Source organism: Nycticebus coucang, chromosome 2 (assembly GCF_027406575.1).
Source record: "Nycticebus coucang isolate mNycCou1 chromosome 2, mNycCou1.pri, whole genome shotgun sequence".
In the NCBI taxonomy this organism is placed as follows: domain Eukaryota; kingdom Metazoa; phylum Chordata; class Mammalia; order Primates; family Lorisidae; genus Nycticebus; species Nycticebus coucang.
The window spans coordinates 87,708,384-87,721,635 of record NC_069781.1 but is presented as its reverse complement, the minus strand read 5'-3'; the positions used below and the strand labels follow the sequence as shown (position 1 = coordinate 87,721,635).

The 13,252-nt window shown below is 43.1% G+C and overlaps 1 protein-coding gene across 3 annotated transcripts in view; it reads right to left on the bottom strand.

Annotated features, from left to right (window-relative positions):
• Positions 1–13,252, bottom strand: part of PCSK5 (proprotein convertase subtilisin/kexin type 5) — a 466,549-nt gene that overhangs the window by 58,917 nt on the left and 394,380 nt on the right. For 2 of the 3 annotated variants that reach the window (XM_053575543.1, XM_053575548.1), the window contains exons 25-27: positions 9,078–9,120; positions 5,702–5,838; positions 3,767–3,967 (exon numbers count right to left, since the gene is read on the bottom strand). In XM_053575543.1, the coding sequence (XP_053431518.1) occupies positions 3,767–3,967; positions 5,702–5,838; positions 9,078–9,120 (381 nt within the window). The remainder of the gene's footprint in view (positions 1–3,766; positions 3,968–5,701; positions 5,839–9,077; positions 9,121–13,252) is intronic. The other variant, XM_053575551.1, reaches the window with a different exon arrangement.

Here is a 13,252-nt window from a genome sequence, read left to right as displayed (position 1 = left end):
AGGACTCTGCCTCTGCGGCTATTTTTCCCAGACCTGTATTTCTCTATAAGCCCCCCAAATTGCTTTCATTCATGAGCTAGGGAATATTGCTTTAGAAGTAAACTAGTGTTTCAAGTGTTAAAGCTGGATCAGGTTAAAGGGTGAAAGAGTGGATTAACTTTTATTATGTTGTATGTGGGCCAGATACTTTATATGCTATTCTCCCACATTAATTCTCAAAATGATCCCGTGTGATGAAATTTCATGTTTTCATTTTATGGAGGAGGAAATCGAGACTCAGAGAGGATGAATACCTTGCTCAAGGTCACACAGCTAGTAAATAACAGCTGGGATTTGAATTCAGGTATGCCTAACTCTAAAGCCCACATCCGCTAGAGAGATTTTTTTGGTCATTGATTTGGCTTTTAAAGTAGTCTGATAGAGGCCAAACCGACGGTGTGCTGGTTTGAAACAGTTCTCTAGAAAAACAAATGACTTGATTTGTAGTATTTCTAATTTCCATGTCATAAATATTCCCACTTATAACCGACCGTAAACTGTCAATAGTTTAACAATCCCCCTAAAAAAGTTCCTGGATATCAGTGCAAGTTGATACAAGTGGCTCCTTTATAGTATTGGGCCAAACATTTCATTATTTGCTTACACAGGGACATGTGTTTTTGCACTCTGTGTTCTGGTTGGTTAGCTAAGTAAAAATGGTGCCCTTATTTCCAAATTAAGTGAAGCAGCTGTCTACATCTTCGAATTCCTTCTAAAAATCAGATTTCTGTGGCATCTTTGAAGTTTTCTAAAGTCCACTTCCTATTAGGCAACATATCTCCCCACTACTGAAGTTAATTTTTTTTTCATGTGCGAGTAGCTTGCAGTGTCTGTGACTGACTCTGGGATTCCTACCTTTCCCCAAGCATAGGAACTGAGATCAAAAGGCAGGCTAGTGACAAATTGCTAGGATGTGGTTAAAGACAAAAGTTCATTCACCACATCTGCGCTCTGCAGATTAGACTATCAGCAGAATATGTAATTAGAGCCTACTACAACATGGTTTTAATCAATGATGGAAGTAGGTGGGTCAGAGAAATGTGCAGGAATGACTCTGAGGACTTTCCAGCACTACCAAGGGGGAAACCACTTAAGAAACTTCAAATGATTTAACAGTAACAGAGGAAACGGTTTCCATCCTCAACAATGGCTTTAGGAAACCAGCTGAAGCCATCATCCTCTTTAAAAGCCCGTGGCCTGTTGGATCCAAACATTTCTACCAGCAGTGGCTTTGTGTAATGCTTGAGCCACTGCTAAAGCCATTTGTGGCCTGTTTGATATTGGTTTTATTCCTCCCTTTTAAGGACACGGGACTAAGTAATCATTCAAGACAGTACATCAGTAACTGACCCAGTGGGTCTGATCTATACATTTGTGCAGTGGCTAGAAGAACAGAGTTGGGTGCCATCTTCGGGGATCACTCAGTCTTGGCTGGCGGACTTGTCAGGCACAGTCTGATACAGAGAGGGAAACTCCATCCTCCATCCTCCACCCTTCTACCTCACCCAGGTAGAAGGTATTCCCTCTCTATTGGTAGTTGACAATGAACGATGGCTCTCTCGTGGCTGCCACTCTCATTCTGATTAATCACCTTGTAAAAAGAGGAGTTCAGAGAACTATTTCCAGGGTATTGTCCCAGCCCACACTGATATATTCTCATAAGGTTAGTTGTGGTGTTTGGGTACAAACCTTATTGTTTCTACTGGGGAGCATTGTGAGAAAATGCTCACAATGAATTGTAGTTTGTGTCATCTTACTTTTCCTACCTGTATCTGAATCTGTGTTTTAAAAAAAAAACCTAAACAGAACAAAAAATCCTTGTCGGCACCACCTTGGCAGTTACATTCTCTCATAAACACTCTGTAATTTGTCTGGGTTTCTTTCTAAATTGACCCAGAATGACTGCAATCTGCTTCCCATCATCTTGAAGGTGTGGCTAATTAGTGTTTGTTTTCTGGAAACCTCTACTCTCCTATTACACTTTCGACCCTGTTTCTTTTAAGGAAAAGAAGTTGGGAGAAAGATGTAGACATTGGCTCAAATACTCCCAGGGCTTTATGGAATGCGTCTCCCATTTACTATCCATTTCAGTGCTGGGGAAGCTGAGCCATGGCCTTACCTTGCTTAGTGAATAAATGTTTTTTCCTCTTTGCTAATGGTCTGCATGTCTTATTTCATAGATCAGAGAAATGGAAAAGTGCAGTTCTGTCATTGTATTTGATTGCTTTTGTACAGGCATGAGAAACATTCTCATCTGCTTCCACAATCCCTTATTAGTATGAAATCCCCCAAAGGACAAATTCCTTCCTCTTTCCAAAGCATTGCACAGCAATAGTAGAAAATACAGAGGGGTGGGGAGGGTGCTTCGACAAAGGGGAACAATCAAAGCCTGGTTTCTGCTTGCAAAATGCGTAGTCCAGTTGAAGGGACATGTAATCATCTGGGGAATCGAGCCCGCTCTGACACTTGGCTCCCTGGACCATCTCATCATCTGGACGCCAGATAAAATACAGATGTTCTCAGCTACAAACACAGCACCAGACCATTTTCCTCTTGGCTCGCCCTGTCTCTTAAATGCCTGAATGCCAGACAAACTTGCTCGCTATAATTCACGGAAGATATCCCAATCTGGACCGAATGATTTTCTTCCCAGCTATGCCTCTGAAATACATCCTGTGTTCTCCGTGGCCTTTGGCTGCCACGCTTGTGATAGTCTCCGAGCTTCCTTTAAGTCACTTGTGCAAAGTTGTCACTGTAGACAGCAGTCACAGACATCCTTGCTTTCACACCTAGCAAGAGCCTCGGCGCTGTCTCTCCCTCAGGCCCTCAGCAGACTCAGCCTCCGCAGCCCTTTCCGCTGCTGTGGCCTGTGCACTGAAGTGACCCTTTAACAAATGCTAGTCTCAAAATCAAATGGACAGCATTTTTTCTTGAGTGTCTCTTGTTTTCTTGAGTGTCTCTGTGTAGAATGTGAGTCAGAGTTTTCCAGTAGTTGGAAGGTTTTGTTTTGTAACCATCGCAGACATGGAGAGGTCACTGAAAGTTTGTAATTACCTTGCAAGGAAGCCCATAACTGAGGCTGAAATGTGAGGAGGCCAATTCTAAAGGCTCCTGAATTCTAAAGAGGAACGAAGCCCCGCGGGTCTTTCTTGCTAGATTCCCGGCTTCCCTGCTCTTTCTCTTTCTTGCTCCCTCAGAAGCCCCCCACTGTCCCCATCTGCAACTGGGCAGGGCAACTTTTAAAAGGCAAGCTTGCAAGTCAGCAAGTTCTAATAACTCATCCAGAAAGATCATCTGTTTTAGCAAAAATTCTTATACAGGAGCAGTTCTTCCCTGTCTAACTAGAAAAGCCTGCGCTATGGGAGAAGTTTCCTTTACCACAACAAAGAGATACGCGTACGTGACAGCAGCTATACTGAATACTTTCTGAAAATAGTCGCGGGGTCTTTTCCCTGTGCGTCTCTTCTTTACAGGCCTCCCTTCGTTCAGCCCCTGACCAATCAGAAATGGCCGCTCGGGCTCCCCCTGCTGGCCAGGCGCCCACCCCAGCTTCCTACCCTCTCCCACCCCTCGCATCGGAGAGACGCGAAACGCCTCAACTTGATTCTCCAAACTCTTGTTTCTTTGCACAGCCTTTCTCTCCTGGCTAACTCAGAAAATCAGGGTTGAAAAAGGAGGAGGGCAGCGTAGGCGTCCAGACCCCGCGCTCTCTTTGGGCGGCACGTACCATTCCAGAACCGGCCTTCCACGTGGGTCTGCGCGGGCCGCACGCACGTCCTGTTCCGCAGCTGCAGTCTGTCGGGGCAGCTGCTGCACTCGTCGTAGCCAAGGCCCGTACAGGTTTTGCAGGCTCGGTGGCAGGGCTCACATTCTCCCATTTCTTGGTCACCATAGAAGCCAGGGCCACATTTCCTCACACAGCTGCCACCTACGTGAGATCAAAGGCAGGAAGCATGGAGGTGGAATTCTGGTCAGCTGACCTTGGTGGCATGTGCAAAGCCAGGTTCTGTTTTTGGTGTCGTTTTTTGTTTAAATTTTTTTTTTTTGTAGAGACAGGGCCCTGGCCGGTGTCAGCTCCAGGCCTCGAGTGATGCTCTCATTTTGGCCTCACAAAGTACTAGGATTACAGGAATGAGCCACTGCACTCAACCAAGACCAAGTTCTAAAAAGGCTGAAGGAAGTTTTAAGAACATTTCTGTTTTTAGTCGTATTTATTTATCTATTTATTTTTGAGTCAGAGTCTAACTCTGTTGCCCTGGGTAGGGTGCCATTAAGTCAGAGCTTATAGCAACCTCAAACTCTTGGGCTCAGGCAATCTCCTTACCTCAGTCTCCTGAGTAGTTGAGACTCTTGCCACTGTGCCCGGTTATTTTTTTAGTAGAGACGGGGTCCTGCTCTTGCTCAGGCTGGTCTTGAATTCCTGAGCTGGAGCAATCCACCTGCCTCAGCCTTCCAGAATGCTAGGATTACAGGTGTGAGCCCCCACACCTGGCCAGTATGCATTCATTTTTAAAGAAACCAAGATAGCTTTAGCTTACCTCAACCCATGAATGTGTTTTAATAAATCCAACACATTATCTAAGTCGTTTTTCAAGGAAGAAATTAAGTTGGCCATCCACTTAAAGGGTTAAGAGCACTGAATAAAGAACTTTATGTCCTTGAGGCCTTGAAAAATGACAAATAAAATAAATCTCTGTATGGAGAACCCCTAAGGACCATAGTGGGCTGTCTGTCTCACTGTTTGTCCCATAAACATTTCAGAGAGCTGGGCTGTTAGTTCTTCAGCTGCAAACTCACAGTTTATTACTCTCCTAACTACCCATTTTCTTTTCTTTCTTTCTTTTTTTTCAGTTTTTGGCCAAGGCTGGGTTTGAACCTCTGATATATGAGGCCACGCCCTACTCCTTGAGCCACAGGTGCCACCCTCCTAACTACTCATTTTCATCACATGAATGAGTTGACAGAAACCTCAGACAAAGGATCTTGTTCAAGTCTTATGTTGCACAGGAACATATAACATGGATTAAGTCTCAAGAAAAAGGTCAGGGTTCTGCATACTCCAGGTGACTTCAATTCTAAAACATTTATTGTCACCTCCCTCCCTTGTTCTTCCTGCCTTCTTTATCCTGTTCACTCTTGCTTCCAGGAGCTTGGTGATATTGGAGAGTAATCAGTGAAATATGAACTATGCTTCAGTAATAAAAGCAGAAATAAGTGGTCCTGGCTATTGTTTATTTATTTATTTATTTTGAGACAGAGTGTCACTATGTTGCCCTTGGTAGAGTGCGATGGCATCACAGCTCACAGCAACCTCAAACGACTGGGCTCAAGCAATCCTCTTGCCTCAGCTTCCCAAGTAGCTGGGACTATAGGTGCCTGCCACAATGCCTGACTATTTTTTGTTGCAGTTGTCATTGTTGTTTATTAGGCTGGGACAGATTCAAACCCGCCAGTCTCGGTGTATGTGGCTGGTGTCATAACCGCTATGCTATAGGTGCCGAGTCTAATGTTTATTTTCAAACCAAATTTAAATTCCTCCTGGGACCAAAGGTACCAGAGCCTGAAGCCTCTGAACCCCATCATATGAACACTCCGATCTCGGGGACTGGGTGGAGGTCCTGAGTTTGCTTCTCGCTTTGCACAGCACCATTTTCCTGCTTACCTGAGAGGAAAAAGCCCTCTTCACACCAGTAACACCCATTCCGGTCACAGTTGCCACAGTTAGTGTCGCATGCTTTGCATTCCGATTGCTCACGGAAGGTCTTCTCGGGACAGGTTTTATAACAATGGTGTTCAAACCTAGAGAAAGAAGTTGTTGTTTCTTCCGTGAGATATGTTGTTGTATTTCTCTTAACCACGTAATTTTTAATCTCCTTATTTATATCTAGGCAGAGTTTTTTAATGGGCATAGATAATTGGATTTCAAGGGGGAAAACTTCCTCTAGGTCTCAACCACCTCCTTCCCGAACTCAGAAGACTTCATCAGGGAAACTGGGGCAGGGCTGGGGACGAGCAAAGGGGTGCTGATACTTGGAGCCATAGAAGGCTGATTATGTGTCAAGTAGTCACTTGTTTAACTCTTTTGCACAAATCCCATACAGTAGATATTACTTTTCTTTCTTTCTTTTTTCTTTTGTTTGTTTGTTTTTTTTGAGACAGAGTCTCACTCTGTCAACCTCAAACTCTTGGGCTTAAGCTATTCTCTTGACTCAGCCTCCCAAGTAGCTGGGACTACAGGTGCCTGACACAAAGCCCAGCTATTTTTTTAGAGATGGAGATTTGCTCCTGCTAAGGCTAGTCTTGAACTCCCTTGAACTCCTGAGCTCAAGTAATCCACCTGCCTTGGCCTCCCAGAGGATACTTACTTATCTTTAATTTCTAGGTAAGAGAACAGAAGCTCAAGCTTAAAATCATATGGCTAGTTAAAGGTGGGACTGGAATTTTAACCAAAATTTGTGTGAACAGATTGCTAGTGTGATTTGCCACATGGTAGCAGCTGGGGCTTATGCCTGAAACAGCTCAGTGTTGAGTCCAAGTAGTTTACCAAAATGTTTGCGGACAGATGATTAACGATAACAGGGAACTGCCTCAACTTTCATCATAAACATTTTTAAATATATTGCCTGCTGTTCTCATTATACAGCACAATGTGATAATTCAGACTCCACTGAATTACAGGCTCATCCAAAGGTGGAGTGGAATGAAATTGACCACTGGCCCTTCGATGAATTTCAAAGCATCAACAAGATGTCTGGGGAAATCTTTGCATTTCCGGCAGAACCACTTCTACTGTAGAGCAATTCATGAGCTGTGTTCAAAGTCACCAAATGCTCTAAGAGATTGTAAATGTGTGGTTCTTAAAACAATTACCACACGTTTTACCTTTAGTAATACTAGAATGTATTCTTTCAGTGTTTTTATTTCCAAAAGGAAACATACTCATTAGTGAGTCACAGGGACCTGAAGAGGTTGACAGGTTGGCTTCAAAGCTTAACAGAGGATGCGCTCAGGTTGCAAAGGAAGTAAGTGCAGGTGAGGTGTGTTCTGGTGTCAAACAGAATGAAGAACACAGCCAGGCAACAGTTAGGCTGGAAAGACGCAAAGTTGTTAGACGGATGAAGAGGAGAGTTCCTCATTCCCTTCTGCATAGTTGCTATTTTTAAATTTAGCTCTAAACTCTTCTTCCTTGGTTCTTCAAGGAAAGTTTTGTGCCCCCCACCATGTGACCTCACTGAGGAATGCTTGTATTTCTGCTTGGGGATCCTGTCACAGACCGTATGCTGGGTAAATGTCAACTATGAACATGCTGGAAATTACTTTGGTCATTAAATGTCCTCTGGTCTACCTTGTAATCAAACTGGGAGGATCTTTGTCATCCCACCTCCCCTGTTTATATGGAAGGATTTTTTTCTTTGTTTTTTCCCCTTTATTAAATTATAACTGTGTATATTGATGCATTTATGGGGTACAGTGTACTGATTTGATATTCAGTGTGAAATGCTTACATTGAACTGATTAACACATCCATCACCTCACTTACTTATTTGTGGTGGTAAGACAATGATGCTCTTTTCTTAATAGTTTTGAAATGTACCATTGCATTATGCACATTAGGTGAGGAATTTCTTTTTTTTAGAGACAAAGTCTCTCTGTGTCACCCAGGCTGGAGTGCAGTGGCATGATCACAGCTCACTGCAGCCTCAAATTCCTGGGCTCTAGTGATCCTCCTGCCTCAGCTAGGATTACAGGTGCAAACCATACACCCAGATAATTTTTAGTAGAGATGGGGGTCTCACTGTGTTGCCCAGGTTGGTCTAGAATTCCTGGCCTCAAGTGATCCTCCCTACTTGGCCTCTCAAAGCACTGGGATTACAGGCATGAGTCACCCTGGCAGACTCTAAATGTGACAATAATTGAAAGTAGTAGGTCAGGAGAGCAGTGATGTGAGACCCATTCAAGGCAGAGAATAAAAACCTAAAAACTTAAATCCAATAAAAAGTTGGATTAAAATTATAAAGCTAAGTAATGATTGGGGTAACTGATCACTTTTAATGAGCTTGTTGGGCTTCCCTCCACCTCTCATCCTCCTCACTGCTTTTACTGTCTGCTCACCTATGACCACAGTCAAGCCCCATGGAATTGGATGGAGGGGAAAAGAAAGGTGGTGGCAGGAAGAGGTGACTCACTAATGCTGAGATGCCCAGATTTAGATCTGCCACTAGCTTGTGGTACAATGTGAGCGGAGCCCAGCAGCTCTTTGAGCGTCAGTTTTCTCTTCTGGAGATTTGTATCAACTCTGTGTTACTGACAATCTCGCTGGAAAGATGAAAAGAAGAAATGGACGTGAGAGTTTGCCTATCACCAAACTCCTGAGTTCTTGGGATGGCAGGGAGGGCTTATGTTGCTTTTGCCTTATCAGGGGCTTTGCTTTCCTTTTCATCTCCCTTCTTTTCTTAGTTTTTCTTCTGGGATAGGCAACACTGTATGCTGGAAAGGAGGCACGAATGGGAAGGGGACATGACGGCAAAACACTCCATCTTTGACTCTGCAGATTTTTATTAGAGAATGTTGAGGGTGATGGGTACCTGTGTTTCCTTTACTCTGGTGGTTTGTGTCTCCTCACTGAGGAGATGATTAAGAGCTAATGTAGCACCTGGCTTCACCCTGCAGCATCTGACTCTGGTTACGGACAAGGTCTCCATGCAGCCATTTAAGAACAGCTTACTTGGGGTCAGGTATATTATTAAGGTCTGCCCATAAACAGTAAGATCTGAATTTTGGTAACTCATGGCAAGATTCCTAGACACCAGTGACAGGCTGGAGGACTTTCAGGATCAAGAAGGAGAAGACCTCCTTTGGAGGCAAGAAAACAGCTGGGCTCTTATTGCTAAATCCAAGAATTACTCATTAATAGCCTGACAGGACAGAGTTGCTTCAGTCTGCAGGGCCTTTTTGCTTTAATCACTGGATTGAAGATTAAGTCAGTAATGCTTAAACTGCAGAAAAGTTAGTGCCATGACCAAGAAGGCCAGACTTACATGTAATAGCCCACAGCACATGACGTACAGGTTCCTGGATCATCTGGAAAAAAAAAATATGATAATCAAAAATAATTATCACCAAGAGTTTGTCATTTGGAAGAATAGATTTTGGAAAAGTGGCTCAAGACAAACAATGCTTTGACATCATTTCATGAGATGTACTGTCCAGAAATGATGTTTAATCAGATTGCACCCTTTTTATTATAATTAGTAATGAGATGTACACTAGGATGAATCTTTATTAAAGGTAGTAAAAGAAGAGTTCCCGTAGATGCTTGGCCCTGACTGTTGGGGAGGAGCAGGCTTAAGCTACTGGGTCTTCAAGTTACAGATGGACAACCACCTACATTAACATCCTCCTGACCTCTGCTCAGGTGGTGGCATCAAGCACACCCACAGACAAGCGTTCAGAAGGGGCTGTGGGCTTCTGACCCTGAATTTCCATGAGTTACGCCAGCCCAAATACTTCTGATTACTGGGGCAGGAGGCGCCTTTGAAATCTGACCTATTATTTTTCCCAAGTATCCACTTCATGTTCTGTACTTCACAACCCTTTTTAAAGAAACCATCTTGTTCTCATTAAAAGTAATGATTCAACGGGTCCCTATTGGCTCAGAGAAGGATCCTTCCCTGCAGCTTCAGGGGACTTACAGAGGATTTGGAGAATCACCATCTTCAGTCTGTTTCTCTTGTCCTAACACTCCCCTGAAGAAGCAACTCTCAGATCTAATTATTAAGAGAATTCAGCGACTTCCTCTGGCCTGCAGTTCAACTCTTTCCTAAAGCATTTCTCTTGGTTCATGAAGATTTTATTTCATTTTTAACTTTACACAAAATAAACTGTATACTGTAAACTTTGTTTATAACTTTCCATTCCAATCTGTTGGGTGTCTCAAAAGTTGTCATACATAGGAGACAATGGCAAATTGTAGCTAAATGTGCCTTTATTTACAAAATGTTTACAAGATATTCTGTACACATTGGCCATGTCTTTTTACACACACATGAAGTCTTCTCTGTCACTCATGACAAACATGTTCCAAGATAGCTGTCTTCATGTGTATGGCAACTTTTGAGACACCCTTTATGTGGATTCTATTCTGGTTTTCTCAAAGACTCCATTTATGCGGATAGACACAGCTGCACCCAAATCTTTAGTCACACATTCATCTCAGGTCCTCCTAGGGATTTTGCAAGATGGCACTGCTATCTACTCCACAAAATGTTGCGCCAAAAGTTACAGTGGGAAAATTTCTAGCAGAATCTCTGCCAATGAAGCAGGGATCCTCAGAACTTTCTGGAAATAGCTGGTGATGGTACAGTGGACAGGGAACTGGCTGAGGAAATTGGGCTACTTGTCTGTAGTCTGAAGTTTAAACTCAGGCTTAACTGTCTTGTGAATGTGCACAAATGTCACTCTACTTTTTGGGTCCTGGTTTCTGCATGTGCAAAATGAGCTGGTTGGACAAGGCGGCTGTTCAGACTCCTTAGAAGTCAAAGATTCTGAAGCTGAGTCTAGCAGGTAGCTGGCCTGCCCTGGGGTCAATGTCAGCTTTGCCCATTCATTCTATCTGTTCTATGTCTGAATGTTCTCGTATACAGCAGAGTTGAATGTAACAGAGGCTGAAAATACTTCCTATCTGCCACCTCACAGAACAAGTGTCCCCACCCCTGGCTATAGCACTATCAGGTCATGACTTTGTCATGCTTATCTTTGGGAGGTCACACGATGTAAATGTAATTGTCTTAACAGCTGCTTCCAGAGTTCCTCTTAGGGTGAGAACTGTCTATATTTGGGAAAATGCCTTGTTAAGCTACTTGGGGTACAAGTTTAATTGGAAGAATTGACAGAGAGCCAAGACAAGCAAAGGGATAGAAAGGCCCTTTTGCAGGACACTGTGATTTACTCATGGGAGGGAAATGGTTTTCAATGTTTGGGTCAAGGTAGTTCGTGACAGATGACTAAAACAGGACAGTGAACTGAAGCCCAGACCAGGCTAATTAAGTAGAACCAGGAATCTGAACCTAGAGGTGCCCACGAGGAAGAAAAGCTCCCTGGAATTCTTAGAAATCTTGAAGAAGGCTTTTTGCTTCCACAAGCCATGAACTGAGGCTCTAAATCCATTTCAAGGGGTTGCAGAGGCCCCAGTGAACACTGTTTTTCCCCTGGGCTAGTTCATGGCTTATTGTAAGTCTGTTTTTGCATCTGTCCTCTTTTCAGTTCTTCTCTTAAATAACTTCCTACCAGTCAGCTTGCTTTGGGCAGCTTGACTTCCTCTGCCTGTCCCCGATGCAAATAAATTTGACTTTAACAGTTTTGCTAATTTGGCAAGGGCTGGGGAAATTCTAATCCTGTTCTCTAATGTTCTGGTCATCTCTCTCATCTAGGAACTTAATGAGCTTGCTCTCTGCTCCTTTAAGCAGGTCACCGATGAAAATATTAAGTAGAAATGTGCATACCAATGTAATCTTGAGTTTGGGGACTTTTCCAGCCCAATTGCACAGTGAATTTGGTACCTTTGCAACAGTTTGCATAAATGAATAATGCATAGATCAAGAACTGTGTCTTAAAACATCTTACGAATGCCCATTAGTTTTTCTCATTATTACCAGTTGTTCTAAAGAATGACAATTATTTTTTAAAAAAATTTCCACCCCAGAAGATCCACAAGTCAGACATAAGCTAAATGGATTTAGTTTGACCACTGAGAGGCTGCAGTTATGGGATTAAGGAAGAAGGTTATAACCCCAAACCTAGAAGTTGACTTTAAGTCAACTTGGCATTTAGGTGGTAAGAAGGGGTGTTTTAAGGAGAATGATGAAATTTCCTGGGGAATGTGTGTGTGTGTGTGTTTGCGTATGTGTGCATGCATGGTGAAGGGTGATAGGGAGGGGAGTCTAAACAAGCTACCATTGTTAACTGTCTTGGAAGGTGTTATCCAAAGTCGGATGCTTAAATAGCTTTGGCTATTTGATCTTGTCAAACTTTGGAGCTGAGAGAGCATATTTTTAAGGGAAGATGGGGCAAGTTCCGTCAGAATTCAGAGAGAGCCTCACTTTTGGAAAAAAGCCTTTAGAAACATTTGTTGGCTTCCAGCTGCTCACATCCCTGCTAAGGAGAAAGTGGGAGCAGATGCCTTGCCAAGAAAGGGAGACGGCCTTCCTTATTGAGAAAACTCATTTTTAGTGTCTCATTTTTACAGGGCTGGGGTGTGGTTGGGAAGGACTACATGTCCACTGTGTCTTGAGGGCTCTTCGTGGTCCTGGGTCACCTCAATATGTCCTCAGGATCATCTGCACTGGAACTCGTTACAAACTCACTGTCCCATGGATACGCACTCCTGCTGCCTCACGTGACTTCCGCCGTCAGCTTACATTCTTCACCATTTTACTTGGTTCTCACTCATACCTGTAGCCTTCACCACTGAACATGGACGGGTGAAGGGCCACAGGAGTAGCTAGGCACATATTATCTATAAAATATATTGGAAAGGGAATGTTTGAAACTTGAGATGGACTTGAATATTTTGGAAAGTCCAGAGAAGAAACATTTATTTTTATGGTTTGCATAAACTTTGTGTCCCATAATTAAGAATGTGTATAAGCTAAAATGCCTCTAATTTGCTTTTTCTAATTTTTTTGTTCTGTTTATTTTTTGTGAAGCAGAAGAAACACTGTCTTAAGGAAATGCCTTTTCCCATAGAATATCTCTATATGCCAGAGTTAGCTATGGATTAGATATGAAGTGTAGGGAGAATTGACTCTCTGCTAAACTGTGGGGAAAGCTGACTTCAAGGTACTCCTGTCCTCCCTTTGGCTATTTCCTTAAAGCTTTTCGGGTTTTTGTCCATACTGCATGCTAGCCAAGCCTTCCATAGCACTCCCTATTAAAACCTATCTGTCCTGGATCCCATTACTGCAAGGACCTAAGTTCCTAGGTTACTGCCTAAGATGATAGGCTAATGTTCATGGTAAATACACACCCTGGGGGACTCCCAGGCACCCACATCTCTCCTTCTCTTCTCAGGTATTCTAGATTCCTTAGGTTTCTTCCACTTTGACTCTCTTAGGCCACATCCATAGAATGTTACCCACTTCATTGTAATCTAGCATACCCTGGAGACTTGTTTTTCCTAGATAATTTCAATCTTTTGGCTCAGCTGCCTTCCTTG